The 15795-nt window shown below is 46.3% G+C and overlaps 3 protein-coding genes and 1 pseudogene across 4 annotated transcripts in view; 1 reads left to right on the top strand and 3 right to left on the bottom strand.

The window, feature by feature from the left end:
• LOC309550260 (uncharacterized protein) overlaps positions 1-15795 on the top strand; it is a gene marked incomplete at both ends in the record, with an annotated part of 1652360 nt that overhangs the window by 401098 nt on the left and 1235467 nt on the right. The gene's annotated exons all lie outside the window — the stretch shown is intronic.
• LOC309549838 (uncharacterized protein) overlaps positions 1-15795 on the bottom strand; it is a gene marked incomplete at its 3' end in the record, with an annotated part of 314748 nt that overhangs the window by 62855 nt on the left and 236098 nt on the right. The gene's annotated exons all lie outside the window — the stretch shown is intronic.
• LOC309549837 overlaps positions 1-15795 on the bottom strand; it is a 190832-nt pseudogene that overhangs the window by 66215 nt on the left and 108822 nt on the right. The window lies entirely within an intron of this gene.
• On the bottom strand, positions 3157-3742 carry LOC309549841 (uncharacterized protein; the record flags this gene model as incomplete). The annotated part of the gene is made up of 2 exons (XM_082250340.1): positions 3157-3458; positions 3697-3742. The coding sequence occupies 2 exons, from the start codon at positions 3740-3742 to the stop codon at positions 3157-3159; spliced, it is 348 nt and encodes a 115-aa protein (XP_082106466.1).

The following is a 15795-nucleotide window of genomic DNA, read 5'->3' as shown; positions in this document are numbered from 1 at the left end:
TCACCAGATTTGCTCCTTCGGGGAGCAGAGTTTTCACCGAGAAGATAGATTCCATCTTGAACCTCCTGTACCTCACTCGACTGCTGAGGTCTTTGAGGTTTAAAATGAGGCGGAGTTTGCCCGATGGTTTTAGTCTTAGAAAGACTCGGGAGAAAAACCCTAACCGCTTGTGCGAAAGAGGTATCTCCCTTATCACCTTTTCTTGTAGGAGGTTCGAGATGGATGCTTCCCAGGCTTCTTTTGCTGGCGATGTTCCCGGTAGGGATGTTGTCCGAAATTTGTGAGGGGGAATTGTTACAAATTCTATCTTGTAACCTTCTCTGTAATATGAAATGGTTTGTACAGAACTTCTCCCATTGTGGAACGAAAAATTTCAGCTTTCCCCCCACAGGCCATCTGGCGTCACTGGGGTTTGCTGATGTTGCTGCTGGCATTGGAGAAAAGGGCATTTGGTCTGCCCTTGTTCTTGTTGTACACCCACTTCCTCTGTGTGTTTGGTTTCTCCCCCTTGAATTGGGTGTCTCCCCTTGGGCGGCGAAAAAATTTCCTTTGTTTCTCCTTCCTTTTGGAAGGGAACCCTTTGGATTTGTCCGCCGATCTCTCTAGGACTTTATCCAGTTCCTGGCCGAATAGGAGTTTTCCGTCAAAGGGAATGCTACAGAGCTTGTTTCTGGAAGCGTAGTCTCCTTCCCATGTTTTGAGCCAGAGGGCTCTTCTAGCTGAGTTTATTAGGCCAGTGGTTCAGGCTGATATCCGTACCGCTTCTGTGGCCGCATCCGCCATGTAAGCAACCCCTTTTTCAATCAATAGGAGGGAATCCTGCGCCTCTTCATTGCCTGGTACCTTCTCCAACTGTCCTCTTAGTTGTTCCAACCAGAAGGATACGTTCCTGGCCACACAGGTGTTTGCTATATTCGGCTGGAATGATGCAGCTCCTGCCTCGTATGCCCTCCTGAGTGTCACGTCTATCTTTTTGTCCATTGGGTCTTTTAGTTGGCCCATGTCCTCGAAGGATAGGTCTGATTTCTTCAACACTTTGGCCAGTGACGCGTCTAGTTTGGGGAATTTGGACCAGATGCCCACTGATTCTTCGTGAATCTCTTCTTCATTGCCTTTGGAAAAAAGAGCTTTCTCTCTGGACATTCCCATTCTTTATTGAGGATTCCCTTTAGGGATTGATGGACCGGGAAGGTACGGGTTTTGGGCACCTGTAGGCCTCTGTACAGCCGGTCTTTTACCGATTTTTGGCGCTTCATCCTCTTGCAGATCTTCTGTGATGTAGATCGCCTTCAGGAGTTCTTCCGTTTCGTCTGTTGGAAATAAATGTTTAGTTACTTTCTCCGGTACTTCTCTGTCTTGGTCCTCCGAATCTGAACTGTCCCCAAGCAGGACCTCCCCTTCTTCATCCTGTGAGTCTGAATCTGAGGAATCTTCCCGTAGTCTGGCGACCGCTTGATGCTTAACTATCTTCGTGCGGTATCCGCCTGTGGTAGATGTGGAGGGTTGATCTGCTTTTTTCATCTCCTCAATGGAAGCTTGCAGTGACTTCAGTGTGGACGTGACTTCCTTTTTGAACTCCAGGAAGTATTTACCTAGAGGTTTGGATTCCTCGTTGACAACCTTTTTGATGCATTTGTGGCACAGTAATTTGTCCGAATCAGTCGGCATTTTTGTCCCGCAGGTGCGGCAGTGTTTCTTTTTCGATTTGACCGCAGGGTCGATTACCTCTGTGGGCTTGGGCTATAAACAGATAGAGAAAAAAGAGACACAAGGAAAATTACTGTCAGTATCGGGGAGGTACGCGTTCCTCCCCTATGCGCCCCCCCCAGGAGACAAGGGGAAAAGCCGGATCCACCCCCTCCTTTCTTTCCCCTCCCCTTGCGATTTGGGGGGGGGTGTTGGGGGGCGCACCTCCCTTTCTCTTCCCTCTACTTACCATAGCTAGGCTGGGGCCAAAGTCAGCAGCCTCTGGTGTAATGGTCAGGTCCTCCGCCATAAGGACCGTCTGGAGGGAAGGTAAATGCAGCAGCCGTCTGTAGCCGAGAAAAGCCCACTTAAAAGTGAGCTGGGGTGCCTTATGTATTCAAAATTCCCACCCCAAATCAGCTGAATTGAATTTTCCCGCATTTTGCCCATTTCCAAGATGGCCGCCGCCCTACTTCCGGTGGTGGCGCCATCTTGGTGACTTCACTTCCGCCGCGCCAGAGGCGACGCTGGCTGCTGCATCCCACGCTGAGGAACTCACCCTGGAGCCCCGTGTGTCTCGACCATCAGGAGGAAGAATGGCGTGCGGCTCAGCGCGGCCTCCGGCTGGCCGTAAGGGTCCCTCCATGGTCAGCTTCCCCTCGGCCCAGTAGGATAGAGGTAAGCAAAAAACGGGCTGCTGGATGCCACCTGGCAGCATGTGATCATCTAGGCGTACCTCCCCCCTAGGAGTAGCCAGCGCATGCCCTGACTAGGACGGAGGGAGGAGAGGGGTCCCTTCTGAGCACCCCCCCCCCCCGGGAGTCCTCCTCCCTCACCCCCCATTGTTGGTACCTGCCCGCCTGATAACCTTATCGGCTGTATGCAGGTGGAGGGAGGAGGTGTCCCGGGAAAGAAAAATAACAAACAGGGGATGAGAAAAAGACCATGCTTGTGTAAGCAGGAAACGAAACACAAGAACTGTGGGGCAGCCTGAGGGGTGGCCTTTTAAACTTAACTGTGCTTGTGTTTCCTGTAGGAGGAGGAGCCATCTCTCATGTGACCGTCCTGGAGGATGACTAGGGAAATAGGAATTTTTCAGGAGATATATATGTCGGTCGAGGATTTTGAAGTTTAAAAGAGATCTGGGTTGGAACTGGGTGCAATCACAACACCAAATGATGACAACTAACCAGATCAATGATACCACCCAACCAAACATCACTAAGTAAGCTTTAACCCATTCTTCCATAATTACCCGAGCTGATATCTGGAGAAGTTTCTTCCTCTTTAACTGCGTCCATCATCCCAACCTCCTCTGTAAAATGCTGATCACCCCTCACATACGTCTTTTCCTTTATAACCTCAATTTGTACATTTATCAGATCTTCATCCTAAACCAACAAAATGGCAGAAATAATATTAAATGCAAAAAAATAATAATAGAAGAATGATATCTCTTAGGGCTTGGGCTCATTTTCCTACATTCTCATTCCCATCTACCTGATGATGGTGAGGGATGGTGTGACCTTCCTGTGTGGAATCCCGGGAATACGGAGGACGGGGACATCTCTCTGGTGGGTTTCTGTAACTGGATGACTCCACCATGGTGTCCTGGTACTGCTTTCTGTGACCTTTTGGAAACTCTGCCTCCTCCACTACAAAATCCTCATCATCCTCCTCTTTTATCTCTTCTTTAATGTTGACTTGTGTGGAATCCCGGGAATACAGAGGACGGGGACATCTCTCTGGTGGGTTCTCATTACTGGATCCATCTGTAGGAAACACACACACACTGACTGAATACATTGTTTCTATGTGTTTATCAGATGATGGGGGATCTAGGTGGAGCCTCCGTACTGCTCTCTCCTTTACAATAAAGTCTCCTCTTACCCGGTGATGTGAGGGGCGGCTGATTCTTCATCATGACGTCTTTGTAGAAGTGGATCTACAGATCCTCAAACATCAATCCATATACCCAAACAGTTTTTGTATTTAGTGGCCATCACTCACCTGTGCTGATGTCTGGAGAAGATTCCTCCTCTTTAACTTTGTCCATCATCCCAACCTCTTCCCTGAACTGCTGATCACCCCTCACATACGTCTCTTCTTCCTCTTTAACCTCATCTTTTATATCTATCAGATTTTCATTCTAAACAAACAAAATAGCATTGAATGCTTTCTTTAAAATGTGAGCACATATAACCTTATACCTAAAAGTGGAATATATTTTCATACAGTCAGATCACTTTTATGATCTCGACTTCCATCTTCACCTACCTGATGATGGTGGGGGATGGTGTGACCTTCCTGTGTGGAATCCCGGGAATACAGAGGACGGGGACATCTCTCTGGTGGGTTCCCATTACTGGATCTATCTGTAGGAAACACACACTGACTGAATACATTGTTTCTTTGTGTTTATCAGATGATGGGGGATCTAGGTGGACCCTCCGTACTGCTCTCTCCTTTACAATAAAGTCTCCTCTTAGCCGTACTGCTTTCTCCTTTACAATAAAGTCTCCTCTTACCTCTTCGGTCAGGTCTGTGTTTTATTAATAGGGATAAGGCAGGAGGTTCAACAATACATTGAGGAAATTACAGCTGTAGATATTACTAATGACCCGTAGGTTTGCTTATTTTACAAAACTGGTAAATAAAAAAAACTGTATAAAAGCACGATAGTCCCAACTTATTGAACCCAACAAAAGGGGCAATTCCAAAAAGTTGGCTAAAATGTAAAAAGTCTTACAATTAGAGATTGGTATAAAAGAGTTGAATATACAATATGGAATACATGGGAATCAGACAGGAAGACCAGACCGAGAGTTTCTCAAACAAGTGGGTTAAGTGGGCAGAGTTCAAGAAGACGAGTAAATATTTAGAAATCTGGACGGATTAGAGTATGAGGGTGGAATATGGGTAGAATAAGAAGAAAGGGAGGTGGTAAAATAGACGACTAGATGAGTAATACCGAGTGGAATGGGAAGAGGGAGGGATCTGGGGAGAAGGGTTTCTGGGTAAGGGTTTTAGTAAGATTATAGAAATGTATTTGTATTTTCTGCTTTTGCAAATTAATAAAATGTTAAATTTTGATTAAAAAAGAAAAAAAAGTGATGTCGTGATCTCCCAGAATCCTCCTCACCTCTCCGGTCAGGTCTGTGTTTTATTAATAGAGATAAGAGTGATGTCATGTGACCTCCCAGAATCCTCCTCACCTCTCTGGTCAGGTCTGTGTTTTATTAAAGGGTAACTCCACTTTCATGGGGAAAAAAAATCAGCAAATAAAGAAAAAACAATACAGCGTATACAATTGCGACACAAATCCTATTGTAATTGAATGTTATTAAAATGACCTTTCCTTTTTAATCTGCAGATGTTGTAATTTTCCTGAAAATGCAATATGGCCGCCTGGAGCTGCTCTGTACACACAAAGTGTACAGACCACACCCCCAGAAACATCATTTCCTGTTTCTGTGATTGGCTCACTGATTTTCCCAGAAGTCTGCCTAAGATACAAGTCAGATTTGTGGCATCCCCTGCAACAAAAATGTAATTTTGGTGAGATACTCCCAATAGGAACACGTCAAAAGGGATGCAGGCCCAGCAGCTTTCCTCATTAGAGCCCTGCAGCTGCCACAGCTGACAGATAATTATGAAACCACTCCCATTTCACCCACTCAGAGGCACAGGGAGCAAACAATGATTTCTTCAGAATAACAAAAGGTAGGAATCTGCAATAAAGTTTGTTAAAATCCCTGCAATGTACAGAGATCACCCAGAGGGGAATGTTTTTTTTCTCAACAAGAGTGGAGTTACGCTTTAATAGAGATAAGACTGATGTCATGTGACCAGCGAGAGAAAGCAAGGTGGCAGCATTGGGTCTGGGTGAAGAGTGGGGGACAGAAGTGTCAAATATGGGGTTTGAGGAGTGGAGATCTGCAATGTTATATACAACAGTTTCCTTGGGGGTTGTGGAATATAGGTGAGCAGTGTGGGAAGGGGAGTGAAGAGAGGTGAATAACAGTGTTAGATGAGGGGTGAGGCAGGGCTGGCCCAAGACATTGTGCTGCCTGGGTCCGAGAATGAAATGCTGCCCCCCCCCCCCCAAAAAAAAAATTCATGCCCTCCAAGAGACCCCCACATTCTATAGGACTATGAAAGCAGTCAGATGGGTGTGAGTGTGTACGGAGTGACAGCAGGAGCAGGACAGAGCAGTAGACACTGGGCAGATGAGCGCACCAGGCTTTCTACTGTCTATAGTGCCACAGTGCCCTGCAGGGCTGCGGGCAGGGGCGTTGCTAGGTGGGAAAAAGTCTAGGGGCTTCAGCCCAAAGGTAAATTTGATAACTCCCTCCCACATTTTAAAGTAAGTCCCGCCCAAGCTCCTCCCAAATTTAAAAGTAAGTACCGCCCAAGCTCCACCCAATGCCCCCCCTCACCCCTGCCCAATGCCCCACCATTAAATGTTCTATGAACCCATTATGACACCAAATCTTGGAATTGTTAATAATTAGCAATTAGGAGTATTATATAAACCTATATTTAAGACGGCAGTAATCTCATGCAGGGAGCAGGATAGATTATATATCTGCGCACACACACACACACATTTGTGCACACATCAAAACACACTGGCGTCTATATAACTGTGAGAGCTTATGTGAATGCTATGGACAGGTCCGGTGCTAGAATATTTTGCGCCCTAGGCAACACCATTTACCTGCGCCCCCCAAGAAAATAATTCTCTTACTGTCACACAAGACTGCTGCTATTGTATATACAGTATACTATATTTACAGATGATATATAATATTGGGAAATGGCCTGGGCTGGGGATCACACAAGACTGCTGCTTATATTACAATTTACTGCTGATATATAATATTGGGGATCACACAAGCCTGCTGCTTTTGTATAAATTATATTTACTGCTGACATTATATTAGCAGTAAATATAATATATACAAAAGCAGCAGTCTTGTGTTATCTGATCCCCAATATTATATATCAGCAGTAAATTGTAATATAAGCAGCAGTCCTGTGTGATCCCCAGCCCGGGCCATTTCCCAATATTATATGTCAGCAGTAAATATAATATATACAAAAGCAGCGGTCTTTTGTTATCTGATCCCCAATATTAAATATCAGTAATATCAATATTGGGGATCACACAACACTGCTACTTTTGTATATATTATATTTACCAGTTTACCGGCCTGACCAGTGCCTCCATCCAATGCAGAGTGTCCAGTGCCTCCATCCAATGCAGAGTGTCCAGTGCCTCCATCCAATGCAGAGTGTCCAGTGCCTCCATCCAATGCAGAGTGTCCAGTGCCTCCATCCAATGCAGAGTGTCCAGTGCCCCCATCCAATGCACAGTGTCCAGTGCCTCCATCCAATGCAGAGTGTCCAGTGCCTCCATCCAATGCAGAGTGTCCAGTGCCTCCATCCAATGCAGAGTGTCCAGTGCCTCCATCCAATGCAGAGTGTCCAGTGCCCCCATCCAATGCACAGTGTCCAGTGCCCCCATCCAATGCGGAGTGTCCAGTGCCCCCATCCAATGCAGAGTGTCCAGTGCCCCCTTCCAATGCAGAGTTACTAGTGTATGGGGATTAGAGCACCGTCTGATTACACAGAGCAGAGTTCTTCTGCTTACCCGGCGTGGCCGCTGTAATGTGAAGTCCAACTTCCTGGACTGGCTCCTATGATAGACGTCACCAGTGTGCTGTCTATCATAGGTTGGTAGCGGTCCAGGAGGCAGGACTTCACATTACAGCGGCCGCTCTGGGAAAGCAGAAGAACCCTGCTCTGTTTAATCAGGCGGCGCTCGCCCTCACCCCCCCCCCCTTTTGGAGGCAGCCCAATAGGCTCAGCGGAACCTATGACAGGGCGGCCCTGTGCGCCCCCTCTGCCCCAGCTCACAGTGCACCCACCCAGGATCGGCCCTGCAAATCGGGGACAAAACCAGGGACAGATTTGGGCCGGGGACAGTGTCCTCAGTCCGGAGAATGTCCTCTGAAACGTCGGGTCATCCTACCCTAGGCAACAGTGCACCCCTAGAAGGTAGTGCGCCCTAGGCGGCTGCCTAGTTTGCCTAGGGGGAGCGTCGGCCCTGGCTATGGAGCATAGGGACAAGGAGCCCCCAGTGGAATCTACAAAGAATTTGTAAAAAAAAAAAAACACCCCAGCTGTATTGCATTTTCCTACTTCTATCTTGCAGTTTTCCTTGAAATAGTTATGTGTGTTCCAGGTTATAACTATATAACGTATGTTATAACTTATGAGAGCTTATGTGGATGATGCTATGGATGTAGCCTAGGGACAAGGAGCCCATCCAAAGCCTTTGTAGACTCCACTGGGGGCTCCTTGTCCCTAGGCTACATCCATAGCATCATCCACATAAGCTCTCAGTTATATAGTTATAGCCTGGAACACACATAACTATTTCAAGGAAAACTGCAAGATAGAAGTAGGAAAATGCAATACAGCTGGGGTGTTTTTTTTTTCATTTTACAAATCCTTTGTAACAAAGGATTTGTAAAATTAAAAAAAACACCCCGGCTGTATTGCATTTTCCTACTTCTACCTTACCTCTTCCTGGAAAGCCCTGAGTGCACACTGCAATTCGAGGATGATCTGGGCTGGGCCTCTTGCCTTAAGTCAAGTGGTTCTGTTGCTGACTGGTGCCTGGAAAGCTGTTCCGCCGAGTCCGCCGCTCTCTTACACTGGCTCCGCCCCACAAGCCCGCCCACCTACACAACCAACCGACAGCCGCATTGCCGCTCGCCTCGGCTTGGCCAGTCAACACTGCAGCATAGGAAGTGAGTGACCGTGACACTCAGACAGGAGCCGAGACAGAGACGGCGGCCAGACCAGCCAATTTGAATACTAGTCTCCGAGACGAGTCCCAGCAATGATTTTTTTTTCTTCTACAGCGGCCGCCCCTGCTCATCTACCGCCTGGGTCCAATGGACCCACTGGGACCCATTGTAGGGCCGGTCCTGGGGTGTTACATGGGGGGTGAGGAATGGTGGATAACGGTGTAAGATGGAGGGTGAGAAGTGGGGACAGCGGTGTTAGATGGTGGGTGAGGAATGGGGGATAGCGGTGTTAGATGGGGGGTGAAGAGAGGGGAACAACAGGGTTAGATTGGGAGTAAGGAATGGGGGACAGCAGTGTTAGATGGGGGTGAGGAGTGGGGACAGCAGTGCTAGATGGGGGTGAGGAGTGAGGACAGCAGTGTTAGATGGGGGTGAGGAGTGGGGGACAGCAGTGTTAGATGGGGGGTGAGGAGTGGGGACAGAAGTGTTAGGTGGGGGGTGTGGAGTGGGAATAGCAGTGTTAGTTGGGGGGTGAGGAGTGGGGGACAGCAGTGTTAGATGGGGGTGAGGAGTGGGGACAGCAGTGTTATATGGGGGTGAGGAGTGGGGACAGCGGTGTTGGATGGGGGTGAGGGGTGGGGGACAGCAGTGTTAGATGGGGGGTGAGGAGTAGGGACAGCGGTGTTGGATGGGGGTGAGGAGTGGGGACAGCGGTGTTGGATGGGGGTGAGGGGTGGGGGAAAGCGGTATTAGATGGGGCAGGTAGCCGTGTCTGGTGTCTTCTGATACATGCAGAGAATAGGTGGCACAGACACGGTGGGGTTCCCGGTCATCTAGCATATATAGATCTGGGGGTCCAGTTGGTATTCAGGCAGAGGAAGGGATTAATGTTAGTTGGGGGGGCGTTCTGCTGAATGTTTCTTGAAAGGAGTGTCCAAGTCACCATGAGCTCTGCTTCTCACCCAGATAAATTGTGGATATCTCGGATCTGTCTGGTGGGGGCGCTGCAGTAGAGCTGGAGAAAGTTTTGCTGTTGGGAAGTGCGCTGTGCGTTCATGCTTTTATTTTTTCACCGGGGGACCAGAAAGAGATCCTCAGTGTTATGTGTTCCTCTGTTTCTGTTCCCCCAGCGGCAAAAAGGAAGGAGGACATTTTTTTTAGGTAACTAAAGATTACAAATATAAAATAAGATCTTATTACCTCCTCTGCTGCCACTTCCAGCTACGTCTCCTCTCCAATTCCTCCCAACTCACCGCTCACTCTGAAACGTTCAATGTATACCTGACATCACTTCCTGTCTGTAACTACAGCACTTCCTGTCTGTAACGACATCACTTCCTGTCTGTGCATTCCATCTGAGAGAAGTCAGGTCACCACATTGTGGACCATATTGGGATTTTTGTCCTTAGTGTACTTACGATGATTGTAGCCGGTGATGTTTTGGTTATTTGCTCTAACAGGTAACTTTTCAGGACTGGCCTTCAGGGTGTTCTCCCTTGATCTTCTTCCAATCAGTATCAGTATTTCTTGCTAGAAAACAACTTAGAACCTCCAAACATTATACATTTTTTTAGCAGAGACCCTAGAGAAAAAAATGGGGATAGTTTAAATTTTTTATGTCACATGGTATTTGCGCAGCAGTTTTGAAAACGCAATTTTTGAGGGAAAAATGCAATTTTTGGGAGGAAAAATACACTTTAATTCATTAACAAAACACGTTAACCCAAACCTCAATTTTTTTTTGTATATTGTGAAAGATGATGTTATGCTGAGTAAATAGATACCTAATATGTCATGCTTTAAATTGGCGCACACCCGTAGAATGGCGACAAAGTACGGTACTTAAAAATCTCCATAGGCAGTTACATTGTTTTTTTACAACTGATGGGACCAGACCATTATTCTTCATCTTTACAGATAGTCTACAGACGGGTATGGTGCCAGCTGATTGGAAAAAAGCCAACGTGGTACCAATATTTAAAAAAAGGGCCGAGAAATATCCCGGAAAAAATTGGGCGTGCAAAATTATTCAGCCCCTTTACTTTCAGTGCAGCAAACTCTCTCCAGAAGTTCAGTGAGGATCTCTGAATGATCCAATGTTGACCTAAATGACTAATGATGATAAATAGAATCCACCTGTGTGTAATCAAGTCTCCGTATAAATGCACCTGCACTGTGATAGTCTCAGAGGTCCATTTAAAGCGCAGAGAGCATCATGAAGAACAAGGAACACACCAGGCAGGTCCGAGATACTGTTGTGGAGAAGTTTAAAGCTGGATTTGGATACAAAAAGATTTCCCAAGCTTTAAACATCCCAAGGAGCACTGTGCAAGCGATAATATTGAAATGGAAGGAGTATCAGACCACTGCAAAAGATCTGGCCGTCCCTCTAAACTTTCAGCTCATACAAGGAGAAGACTGATCAGAGATGCAGCCAAGAGGCCCATGATCACTCTGGATGAACTGCAGAGATCTACAGCTGAGGTGGGAGACTCTGTCCATAGGACAACAATCAGTCGTATACTGCACAAATCTGGCCTTTATGGAAGAGTGGCAAGAAGAAAGCCATTTCTTAAAGATATCCATAAAAAGTGTCGTTTAAAGTTTGCCACAAGCCACCTGATAGACACCAAACATGTGGAAGAAGGTGCTCTGGTCAGATGAAACCAAAATCAAACTTTTTGGCAACAATTCAAAATGTTATGTTTGGCGTAAAAGCAACACAGCTCATCACTCTGAACACACCATCCCCACTGTCAAACATGGTGGTGGCAGCATCATGGTTTGGGCCTCCTTTTCTTCAGCAGGGACAGGGAAGATGGTTAACATTGATGGGAAGATGGATGGAGCCAAATACAGGACCATTCTGGAAGAAAACCTGATGGAGTCTGCAAAAGACCTGAGACGGGGACGGAGATTTGTCTTCCAACAAGACAATGATCCAAAACATAAAGCAAAATCTACAATGGAATGGTTCACAAATAAACATATCCAGGTGTTAGAATGGCCAAGTCAAAGTCCAGACCTGAATCCAATCGAGAATTTGTGGAAAGAACTGAAAACTGCTGTTCACAAACGCTCTCCATCCAACCTCACTGAGCTCAAGCTGTTTTGCAAGGAGGAATGGGCAAAAATTTCAGTCTCTCGATGTGCAAAACTGATAGAGACATACCCCAAGTGACTTACAGCTGTAATCGCAGCAAAAGGTGGCGCTACAAAGTATTAACTTAAGGGGGCTGAATAATTTTGCACGCCCAATTTTTCAGTTTTTTATTTGTTAAAAAAGTTTGAAATATCTAATACATTTCATTCCACTTCATGATTGTGTCCCACTTGTTGTTGATTCTTCACAAAAAATTACAGTTTTATATCTTTATGTTTGAAGCCTGAAATGTGGCAAAAGGTCGAAAAGTTCAAGGGGGCCAAATACTTTCGCAAAGCACTGTATATAATCATAATAATAAAATATGCACATCAATCGTACATTGTATTATGATTATATATCAGGGGGTCTCACCACTATTTGCACATTGCAGCTCTGCGATATTTCTTCCCTTTTGCAGAGAGGGTGACACCATCACTGCTATATTCTAATACGCGGGGTGATTATTATCTCTGTTATTATTATTGTATGTGGGGGTTTCACCATTATTTGCACATTGAAGCTCTGCAATTTCTCTAAATATTTTTGCAGAGGGAGTGACACCATCACTACTATGTTGTAATACATTGGTGGATTTGCACTGGTTATTCATGTATAGGTGTCACCATTGCGCTTATAAGTCCATTTGTAAAATATTATAGATGAAGTGTAGGGCAGTGATGCATTTTTGGCTTTTTATTATTGCAAGTTAGATGAGGGAACCGGCTAACAAGATTCTCTTATTGCTTTTGAGATTTTTTTTAGTTGCATGGTAGTTGTTTTACTTGATTTGTTATGTCCTCTGTGTAGCGGTAACCAGTGGCCCTGCATATTGATGGTCAGTGTGCCCCCTGTATGCTGGAGGTCAGTGTACACCCTGTATGCTGGTGGTCAGTATGCCCCCTGTATGCTGGAGGTCAGTGTGCCCCCTGTATGCTGCCGGTCAGTGTGCCCCCTGTATGCTGCCGGTCAGTGTGCCCCCTGTATGCTGGCGGTCAGTGTGCCCCCTGTATGCTGGTGGTCAGTGTGCCCCCTGTATGCTGGAGGTCAGTGTGCCCCCTGTATACTGGCAGTCAGTATACCCCTGTATCCTGGAGGTCAGTGTGCCCCCTGTATGCTGGAGGTCAGTGTGCCCCCTGTATGCTGGAGGTCAGTGTTCCCCTGTATGCTGGCGGTCAGTATACCCCTGTATGCTGGCGGTCAGTGTGCCCCCTGTATGCTGGTGGTCAGTGTGCCCCTGTATACTGGAGGTTAGTGTGCCCCTGTATACTGGAGGTTAGTGTGCCCCCTGTATGCTGGCGGTCAGTGTACCCCCTGTATGCTGGCAGTCAGTGTGCCCCCTTTATGCTGGCGGTCAGTGTACCCCCTGTATGCTGGCGGTCAGTGTGCCCCCTGTATGCTGGAGGTCAGTGTTCCCCTGTATGCTGGAGGTCAGTGTTCCCCTGTATGCTGGCAGTCAGTGTGCCCCTGTATGCTGGCGGTCAGTGTGCCCCCTGTATGCAGGAGGCCAGTGTGCCCCTGTATGCTGGTGGTCAGTGTGCCCCTGTATTCTGGTGGTCAGTGTGCCCCTGTATGCTGGCGGTCAGTGTGCCCCCTGTATGCTGGTGGTCAGTGTACCCCTGTATACTGGTGGTCAGTGTGCCGCTGGGTTGTTTGAACTGAACAACCCAGTGCTGCAAGGTGATAACCATAGATAGATTTTGCTGCTCTGCCCTTCTGTTCAATTTGCACCACTCTTCTAGCATGAGCTTTCTATCTTAAACATCATAGGGAAAAAAGGCAACACGCTCCTTTGGAAGTGCTAAAAATACTTGCATTGCAGTTACCTCTACAGGAAGGGAGGTACAAAAACCTGCTTATAGACCGTCCTCATCTTCCTATTAGGAATTGTTTGAAGAGGGTTACATTGGTCAGTTGACTGATCCTGTAAGGGAAAAGCTTGACATTGTCAGAGTTGAGACTCCTTGCACAGGGAGAGATGTAACAGACTCCTTTTCAGTGTCTTGACTACCTGTGGCAACCTGTTGGTAGGGGTCATCTTCCTCCCTGGATGCCTGAACAAAGCAGGAAATTTATACCGGGTTTTGCCTGTCAAGCACCAAAGGCCCAGTCTACGGTGTGCATAATACATGCAGATATGGAGAGGTTTAATAGAAAGTGTCCATTAGTCAGCTTCCCATACACCAGCTTTATGAAGCCTGCAGAAGGGCTGACAATCCAGGAACAGTATCAGTAAGGAAGACGCTGCCCCCTACAGCTATAACCTGCATAGAGCAGCCACAGCATAGAGGGATTAGGCTGCAGCGGCACAAGGACCTGTCACAGTAAGAAATAAATCCATGATAAACAGACACGGTGCAAAGGAGAACTCCATATTGTTAAGAAAAAAATATTATAACATATATAATTGCTACTCTAGCTATGTAGTCATTTAAAAAAAAATTCACAATTCAAACTACGGCTGCTAAAGTCTCCTAAGCTGTCAAAAAAGACAGTGTAACAATTGTTTGATTGCTGGGTGAGAAAAACCCGTAAGGGGTTAATTACTGCTAAAGGAATACTGACACTGAAGCTTCTCACATCAGAGCACCATCCCAGCAGGTGAATAATCAAACAGACCCTGCCATACAGATGTAGAGCCCTCCTAGGTAGGTGCTAGAATGAGTGGATAGAGTTGTTGGTTTCTCTGCCTAACAGGGACACAGCTCATGCTGTCTTGATGTTTCACACTGATCCAATAGCCATGGAGTATATTGGACAGTGGGTGGAGTCCTAGCAGATGAGAGCATGGATGTCTGTACCAATGATGTTGAAGTATTTTTCTAATTTGTGTATGTTGTCTAGTATAAGGTGTTAGTAAACTGACTTTTTCTGTTTTTGGTTGTTTCAGGCCTCTGAACATAACTTCCTCTCTTTTGGGCTTATAAGCCCTATTATAAGCTTTTCGCAGTGTAGTCCGCGAATAACCTCTAATAAGCAATCTCTTTCGAAGGGAGTCCGCCTCCCGTTTAAAATCTTCGTCGTTCAAACAGATTCGATGCAATCTAAGATACTGGGAGTAGGGTATACTATGTACGGGGGGGTTTGGATGAAAACTATTGGCATGTAAAACCGTGTTGCAGGCTGTCGGTTTTCTATAAAGTTTAGTTTATATCCCGCCTTCTTGTATAAGAATTTGTATGTCTAAGATCAAACTACTACACATATACAGTATCTCACAAAAGTAAGTACACCCCTCACATTTTTGTAAATATTTTATTCTATCTTTTCACGTGACAACACCGAAGAAATTACACTTTGCTACAATGTAAAGTAGTGAGTGTACAGCTTGTATAACAGTGTAAATTTGCTGTCCCCTCAAAATAACTCAACACACAGCCATTAATGTCTAAACTGCTGGCAACAAAAGTGAGTACGCCCCTAAGTTAAAGTGTCCAAATTTGGCCCAAAGTGTAAATATTTTGTGTGGCCACCATTATTTTACCCTCTTGGGCATGGAGTTCACCAGAGCTTCACAGGCTGCCACTGGAGTCCTCTTCCACTCTTCCATGATGACGTCACAGAGCTGGTGGATGTTAGAGACCTTGCGCTCCTCCACCTTCCGTTTGAGGATGTCCCACAGATGCTCAATAGGGTTTAGGTGTGAAGACATGCCTGCCCAGTTTATCACCTTCATCCTCAGCTTCTCTAGCAAGGCAGTGGTCATCTTGGAGGTGTGTTTGGGGTCGTTATCATGTTGCAATACTGCTCTACGGCCCAGTCTCCGAAGGGAGGGGATCATACTCTGCTTCAGTATGTCACAGTACATGTTGGCATTCATGGTTCCCTCAATAAACTGTAGATGCCCAGTGCCGGCAGCACTCATGCAGCACCAGACCATGACACTCCCACCACCATGCTTGACTGTAGGTAAGACACACTTGTCTTTTTACTCCTCACCTGGTTGCCTCCACACACGTCTGAACCAAATAAGTTTATCTTGGTCTCATCAGACCACAGGACACGGTTCCAGTAATCCATGTCCTTAGTTGTTTTTAGCAAACTGTTTGCGCACTTTCTTGTGCATCATCTTTAGAAGAGGTTTCCTTCTGGGATGGCCATGCAGACCAATTTGATACAGTGTGCGGCGTATGGTCTGAGCACTGA

Source organism: Pelophylax lessonae (genome assembly GCF_965119305.1).
Source record: "Pelophylax lessonae genome assembly, chromosome: 3".
Lineage (NCBI taxonomy): Eukaryota > Metazoa > Chordata > Amphibia > Anura > Ranidae > Pelophylax > Pelophylax lessonae.
Note: the sequence above shows the minus strand (reverse complement) of the source record. Positions and strands in the feature narration are given on the sequence as shown.